General features: G+C 43.5%; 1 protein-coding gene across 1 annotated transcript in view; it reads left to right on the forward strand.

The window, feature by feature from the left end:
- The window catches only part of PTH2R (parathyroid hormone 2 receptor), a 377,187-nt gene that overhangs the window by 183,527 nt on the left and 185,036 nt on the right, over positions 1-8,624 (forward strand). Inside the window, exon 7 of the mRNA XM_063932706.1 lies at positions 794-947. Within this exon, the coding sequence (XP_063788776.1) occupies positions 794-947 (154 nt within the window). The remainder of the gene's footprint in view (positions 1-793; positions 948-8,624) is intronic.

Consider the following 8,624-nt stretch of genomic DNA (forward strand, 5'->3'; position numbering starts at 1 on the left):
CAATTAAAGCTTCAGTAGTACCAGCAGACATTTTTTACTCTGTGCATGCATCTAAATCGCACTGTGCATGGGTCCAGAGAGTGTGCACACAGAATCAGAGTTGCGATTCAGGCACATGGGGGGTTGAACGGCCTTAGAAATGTTTTGAAAATGTATTGGGTGTTCTTGACCTCATCTCCCATCACACTTGCTCCTACTTCGCTCAACAAATGAACGCTGACTCTCCTAACAACTGAAAACGTCCTCCTATTCCCATCTCTTAGATTATGCCTGTGCTGTTCCTTACCTCTGGAATTCTCTCCCTCTCCCTATCAGACACTACATCACTACATTAAAGCTTTGCAGCTCTCATCTTAACCCAATGCTCCATGCTCTTGCTCACCATGTCTCCTCTCTGTGTCCCCCCGTCTGTCTGCTCTTACCATCATCTCCTCCCCACTGCCAACAATAGCACCAAACCTTTGGGTTCAGCCACCCCACTGCTTATTTGAGTATTATGACTACTACGGAAGCAATGTTTATCAACCTTGTCCATATCCTGCACTGTCCTGAACTATACTACACTTATTTTCTTGCTTTGTTCATACAGTTTCTGTTTATGCATGTTGTAAGGGCGCTGTTGACCCCTTGTGGGCCATATAAAAAAAGGATAATAATAATATGCATTTATAATGGAAAAATCATCATTATCATAATATTTGTTAAACAAATAACGTTTACGTTTTCATTATTCAAAAACAAATATATAACATTTCACAATGACCATAACATCCTGTCTGTAATTTCTCTGTAGGTTGGATGTAAGATTGCCGTCGTAATGTTTATTTATTTTTTGGCTACAAATTATTACTGGATTCTGGTGGAAGGACTCTACCTGCACAGCTTGATATTCGTAGCATTCTTTTCAGACACTAGATACTTATGGGGTTTCACACTCATAGGTTGGGGTAAGTTACTTCTCTTATTAAGTACAGTATATGGTGTACACTGAGACTCACATCATGTTACTGGGTTATATTCTGAGAGTATTGTACCGAGGCAACAATGAGTGTGGCTACATCTGTATGTGTTGCTTTTGCTTTTGATTTTCAAGGATTAATATTATATGATTGACTGCATTTTTGGGCTGATTGTAAATATTGGTTTAACTTTTTAGCCCTTTGGATTTTGAAGACTATTCAGAAATTTACATTTTGCATACGAGTCAGTTATATTGCCAAGCTTTTATTTACTTATGCAGTATATACATATGCATTTAGAGTAGTGCATGTTCTTGTCTCAATAGAGCTTTATAGCATCACATTTTTTTTGTGTTGATAGAGAAAATATAACTTCCAAACAGATATGCCTAATTGTCTTAAATGTTCTAAGGGCAAAGATAAATATCAGTTTTCAATCAATTATTATCTTCCAATAGCATAGTTCCAAACAGCCAAAATACTGTATATCTGCACACAAGGCCTGATTGAGAAATGGATACTATTTCGACGTCCAATGCTACCGAGCGATTATTGTCAAACTGCAAACTGCCGCGATCACATTATGCATATGTCAAGGTGCCCACTGCAATCCCACTCGCAATAAGATTTAGTCATAAAGAGTGATTGCCAGAAAGGAACCGTTGGGGGGAGTTAACTGGGAGTGGCAACAAAAATGCTGGCATGTCATTGCCATGTTTGGGGCATATATCTGCCATCAACTGCGAGCACTTATGTACAAAAACATGGCACCTGCGTCACCACTGCCATGTCCATTGTGCGTATCCATAGTGCTTCCCGATGTTCCATGTCCTTGCTTATGTTTTGTGAATGAGATGTGATAGCTCCGGTGGTTGTCTCTTTTAATTTCTGGATGGCTGCTTCACTTGCAGATATTAGCAGTTGCGATGCGGAGAATATCGTAATTTCAATTGCATTAGCGTCCATCTTTAAAAGGTGTTATGTTGTAGCGTGCATGCCGTACATCAAAGTGTAAAGACAACTTGGATTTAGCAAATGTTGTCCTACTAGTAAACTAAAAGGTCTATATATGAAGCCTGAGAGCACGTGGAGACTGCTGTTTCTGCATTGTTTAATCAGTTTGAGATATCAGGTCTGTTATACAAATTCCTACTGCAGGATATATCAGAGATCTGATCTGGTGATGTAATACGCTGTAGCCTATAGAGTACAGTTTTGCTGGGTGGAGATCTCCCCGGTAGCCTCCACTATGTACTATACATGAGCAGTACTCAAGCTGGCTCAGAGCCTGGAAGTAAATGGACAGCGAAAGTGATACATAAACTACACACTATGCTTGAATGGAGCACAGACACAGTTTCTCTGTCATTTATCATTCGGGGGACCCTCCTGCCTAAAGCATGCACATAGGGCCTAATTCAGATGTGGACAGAGCTGCAGCTAATTCTTAAAAGTAAGATGACCTGGTCCCAGGAAATAGTATCCCCCCTTTCCCCATCTCGACAGCCCTGGAGAGAGTGTGTGTCTGGGTACTGCTGGGATGGAGTGTTGGTAGTGAATGTGAGCAAAGAAGGGGAGTTAGGGATTAACCAACAAATATCTCACCTTTTGGCTCCTAGTCGTACTTTACACCCCTGGCACAAGCCATAAGGCTACTGATAAATTAAACATTATAGATGGATATAACCAGTATTTTGCAGGGTCATTATTTCCATTATGTGTTGAATAGATTGATGGCGATAACTGTTTTATGTCTAAAGCGGGTGGTCTTCAGGTTGACGACTGTCGGGATCCCGGCGCAAAGTATACCAGCGCCGGCATACCGACAGTTTATCTCCCTCGTGGGAGTCCACGACCCCCCTGGAGGGAGAATACATAGCGTGGCGCATGTAGCGCGCCACCATGCCCACAGCGTGGCAAGCACAGCGACCATGCAAGGGGCTCATTTGTGCTCGCCACGCTGTCGGTATGCCGGCGGTTGGGCTTCCGGCGCCTGTATGCTGTTCGCCGGGAGCCCGGCCACCGACATACCACACCACACCCATCTAAAGCACCTTGGTTTGATATGAACAAATTGTTGACAGTGCATGAAGGTGAATACACACTTGCCGAGAAAATGAGCGTCGTCGCTCATTTTCACCATTCCTGAGCGACATCGCTCACTTTCTTGGCAAGTGTGCATGCTGCAGCCGAACAGCACTGTGTGGCCCTACGGGTCGTTAATGACCCTCGCTGTCGGCCATGAAGGCAGCTCAATTTGGACTGTCGTCCAAGAGCTGCCTGCATGGTCCGGCCGCTGCGTGATGTCACTGAGCGATTTGAAAGGCATATTGCTCAGTGTAAACCAACATAAAATAGCAGCGATTAAGTGTGTAAACTATCAGTCATAGATGGATTGAATGACAAAATTTTACAACATTTATTAAAATACTCCAATAAAAACTAGTAAACCATTTTCACCGACAAAATTATTTGAGTAATAGTGTCCGTTCCTGCAGCGAAACGCGTTAGGTATTATTGCCTATCACCGACCACTTGCTGATACATGAGTGCCCGGACCATACTGGACCATCACAATTTCTTGGCGAATGGATTTCATCTCAGGCTAATTTGAGCCCTATTCCGCAAAGAATCAGCTCCGCAATCTGGTGAGGACATATGAACAACATTTAACCCTTAACTAAAGGACTTTCCAAAGGGACTTCTTCCTCCAGCGGCGCAAGAGCGGTAAAGTTATCATTGGGACTGTGCCATCAGTTTCTCAAATAACTTCCATATCACCATTGGTCCAGTTATTACTAACAGGAACGGACACTATTACTCAAATAATTTTGTCGGTGAAAATGGTTTACTAGTTTTTATTGGAGTATTTTAATAAATGTTGTAAAATTTTGTCATTCAATCCATCTATGACTGATAGTTTACACACTTAAGCGCTGCTATTTTATGTTAGTTTATGTTTTGGTGTTTACAGGATTGACTAATCCTGTGTGTTTAGCAGCAGCATTAGAATAGTGACCCTTTCTGCGCCCGAGTACCTGTTTTGGTAAAAATCTTTATATTGCTCAGTGTGTATGCCCAGCCGCTGACCACACCGGCCTGGGAGGGGAAACACTAGGCGATGTCACTCATAGAGCAAATCCCTTAGTGTGTACCTACCTTAAGGTCACTCTGCAATTTTATTTTATTCTCTAGGTCAGTATCTATTTCTGATATTAAATTAATATTGTGTAAACAAAAGAAAATCAACAAAATGCAGCGGAATAGACAGAATGCACTTTTGTATTATTATAATTTATAACTGATTTTACAAAACAAACATCTTGAACTGCATTATGCACCTAGAATTCCCCTACTACATCACTCACACAATGGGGGTCATTCAGACCTGATTGCACGCTAGTTTTTTTTTTGCTGTGCTGTGATCAGGTCACAACTGCGCATGCGTATGCACCACAATGCGCAGGTGCGTCGCACGGGTACAAAGCGGATCATTGCTGTGCGATGGGTTTAACGAAGAATCCATTCGCACAGCTGATCACAAGGAGATTGACAGGAAGAAGGCGTTTGTGGGTGTCAACTGACCGTTTTCTGGGAGTGTTTGGAAAAACGCAGGCGTGTCCAAGCGTTTGCAGGGCGGGTGTCTGACGTCAATTCTGGGCCCGGACAGGCTGAAGTGATAGCAGTGGCTGAGTAAGTCCTGGGCAACTCAGAAACTGCACAAAACTTTTTTGAAGCGCTCATCTGCACATGCGTTCGCACACTTGCAAAGCAAAAATGCACTCCCCTATAGGCGGCAACTATTTGTTCACAGCAGTGCAAGAAACCCCTAGCGAGCGATCAGGTCTGAATTAGGCCCAATGTCCAGTGTCTATATACTGTACCTCTAATACTCAACGCGTGTTTCATGTGTGTCCACCAATGCATGCATGTGTATTTTTACATGCTACAGTATATAAAGTTCCACTGGAGTTAATCAGTGTTATAGAAATTAATGAATACCTACAGTAACAGAAGAATGATTTACTGTGACCACTATTACTACTACTACTACTCAGGGTCGGCTCCAGGCATGTTCGACTCGAGTGCCCGTGCAGCGCGCCACCCTTAAAGGGCGCCGCGCGCTGGCGCCGCCATGTTGGAGACTGGAGCTGGCCCTGTCCTATGCTAAAGTGATCTGTGTGCGCTGTGTGGCGCCGGCGTCTGATGTCAGACACCGGCGCCGCACAGCGTGCACAGATCGCTTACACAGGCACCGGCACAGCAGATATTCTGGGGGCATATGTGGCACTGTGGGGGCATTAATGTATCTGGCACGGTGGGGGACATTAATGTATCTGGCACTGTGTGGGGCATTAATGTATCTGGCACTGTGGGGGCATTAATGTATCTGGCACTGTGGGGGCATTAATGTATCTGGCACTGTGGGGGCATTAATGTATCTGGCACTGTGTGGGGCATTAATGTATCTGGTAATGTGGGGACATTAATGTATCTGGCACTGTGGGGGCATTAATGTATCTGGCACTGTGGGGGCATTAATGTATCTGGCACTGTGGGGGCATTAATGTATCTGGCACTGTGTGGGGCATTAATGTATCTGGCACTGTGGGGGCATTAATGTATCTGGCACTGTGTGGGGCATTAATGTATCTGGTAATGTGGGGACATTAATGTATCTGGCACTGTGGGGGCATTAATGTATCTGGCACTGTGGGGGCATTAATGTATCTGGCACTGTGGGGGCATTAATGTATCTGGCACTGTGTGGGGCATTAATGTATCTGGCACTGTGGGGGCATTAATGTATCTGGCACTGTGTGGGGCATTAATGTATCTGGTAATGTGGGGACATTAATGTATCTGGCACTGTGTGGGGCATTAATGTATCTGGCACTGTGGGGGCATTAATGTATCTGGCACTGTGGGGGCATTAATGTATCTGGCACTGTGTGGGGCATTAATGTATCTGGCACTGTGTGGGGCATTAATGTATCTGGCACTGTGGGGGCATTAATGTATCTGGCACTGTGGGGGGCATTAATGTCTCTGGCACTGTGGGGTCATTAATGTATCTGGCACTGTGGGGACATTAATGTATCTGGCACTATGGGGACATTAATGTATCTGGCACTGTGGGGGCATATCTGGTACTGTAGGGGCATTAATGTATCTGGCACTGTGGGGGCATATCTGGTGCTATGGGGGCATTAATGTATCTGGCACTGTGGGGACATTAATTTATCTGGCACTGTGGGGGCATATCTGGTACTGTGGGGGCATTAATGTATCTGGCACTGTGGGGGCATATATGGTACTGTGGGGGCATTAATGTATCTGGCACTGTGGGGGGCATTAATGTGTTAAAAAGATTACAACAAAGTAACCTCAATCCATGAAAGTATAAATACTGTATTAAAATTGCACCAATTTGTTGACAATAAACAATTGCTATCAACACACAGAGGACCTTATATACTTTAGTGTTAAGAGTAAATCCTGTTAGAATGCAATTATGAGTTTTTTTGTTCACAAAGCCATATTGCTTTGTAGGGGGTATGACTACAGGTTTAGGGGGAGCTGTAACCCTTCTGAAATGCACTAGTGGAGAAGTTGCCTATAGCATCCAAACAGCTACTACTGTAGCTTTCGTTTATATAGCATATTCAATAAAATGAGAGCTAGAAATGGGTCGGATGTTAAGGGCAACTTCGCCACCTGCCTGCTTTAGAATTTTTGGTACATCTCCCACCTTGTACTTATAAGGGTGGTGTATCCTAATTCAGCTTTGACACGTGCCCAGTAAGTGTGTTCTACAGCACATGCAAAGCAGGATCTCTTTCTCCTGCTGAGAAAGAAAGAAAGAAAGAAAGAAAGAAAGAAAGAAAGAAAGAAAGAAAGAAAGAAAGAAAGAAAGAAAGAAAGAACGCCATAAGTTCACCTCTATTCCTTGCATCGCAGCAGGCACTATTTGGCTGGAATTGCTCTTAATTCCAAAGGACGCCCACATCGGTTTCTTTCAGCGCTGAGATCAGATCAATCAATAAAACATAATGAGGTCAAAGACTTTCATATTGTTCTCCACTTCTCTCCCCTGTCTGCACTGTGTTGCATGTAAAGAATGGTGGTGAGTACGTGGAGAGATGGACAAATTGGATTTATCCATTCTCTATCCATGGCAGCTAGCCAGGACACGTTGACCCCAATCTATTGCTCTTGTCGTCTGATCCACAGCCACAGAAAATGCAAAGGCAGAATTGTGCTTCGTTCTGAGCCTTGTTATTGGCATCCTTGCATACTGTAAGTCCTGACAAAGACAACTTGCGCCTCCTATACAGTATATTGGGTGTGGGAAATACAGTCCAAACCTTGAGATGAGCTAAATTGTAGCAATCTACAGTAGTTCCTCAAGAGGTTTCATTTCCCAATGAAGGTTTTCAGGATTTGGCTTTAGTTCTAATCTAAACGCAAATTATGTCCTTTCTGGAGCAGGTTCCCCCAAATGAGTAGTCAGCACCAGTGGTGGTTTCAGAGGTAGGGCTTCAGCACAGTCCAAAATTCAAATAGAGGAGCCACACCAACTGCCAGGGAGTCCTGGCCGGTGATGTTTGGCAGTTGGTGGCTCCCCTATTTTGAATTTTTTATTGTGTTGCAGCCACATCTCTGGAGCCGCCACTGGTCAGTATCACGTCTTCTAAGTAAATTGTTTATTGAAGATCAGCGGTATTACATCAAAATAAATGTGTCTTGATCTTCTGGTACCCCATGTGATAAGCTGCATATTGATCATCTGGTACACCATTTGATAAACTGCATTAACTTTGTTACGCGTTTCACGGGACTGCTGCCCACTTCTTCAGGCAGTTTAGGACTATTTTCTTCTGATGATCCTATTGCTAGAATCAGAATAAACATATATTTTTTTATCCTTGCAGCATCTAGCTTGTCCTGTGCTGGGGATTTTTAGCAGAGTACAAAGACCACCAATTGTGTGGACCTAAATCCCCAAACTGCATAATAAAATGAAACTACACACGTTGACTGTTCCGTCGGTGTTCAGTACATGGAGGCTTAGGGCAGTACAGGATCATATCAGCATAGCAGTACATGATCATATCACAGTATAATTTAGTGACCGTGATAATCCCACACCCCCTTCTGGATGCTAGTCACCATCAGAAGCAAAGTCTCTGTGCCCTGAACACATACTGTAATTAAAGGCTGATCACAGGTGCTGTTTAATTAATTAGCCTAGCTCCTGGCTGCCAACTGATTGAGGCAACACCTGGATTGGACCCTTCAGTCCTGATGCTTTTGCTCTGCTAAACCTGAGATATCTGGATATTCCATATTAACTTCATGTGGAATTATGCTGTCCCTGCCACAATGCGGCCATATCAAGCAAACTTTAAGAAACATCTGCATTTTTCCGTATTTTCAAGTGATTCTGAGTCAGAAGAATTTTTAGGGGGGATTTCTGAGGCATCAGGCCCTTAGAGCGATTGGGGATATAGCTGCATTTACAGCATAACCTGCATTTTTACACATGTAGTGCACCATTATGCCATTATATGGTTACACCTATGTTTGCGCTGCCAAAATTTCAGCCAATTATAAGTCAGGCCTAAAATATTTTGCCATGCAACTAACATAACTTGTAGCAGG

This window comes from Pseudophryne corroboree, chromosome 7, assembly GCF_028390025.1.
Source record: "Pseudophryne corroboree isolate aPseCor3 chromosome 7, aPseCor3.hap2, whole genome shotgun sequence".
Classification (NCBI taxonomy): domain Eukaryota; kingdom Metazoa; phylum Chordata; class Amphibia; order Anura; family Myobatrachidae; genus Pseudophryne; species Pseudophryne corroboree.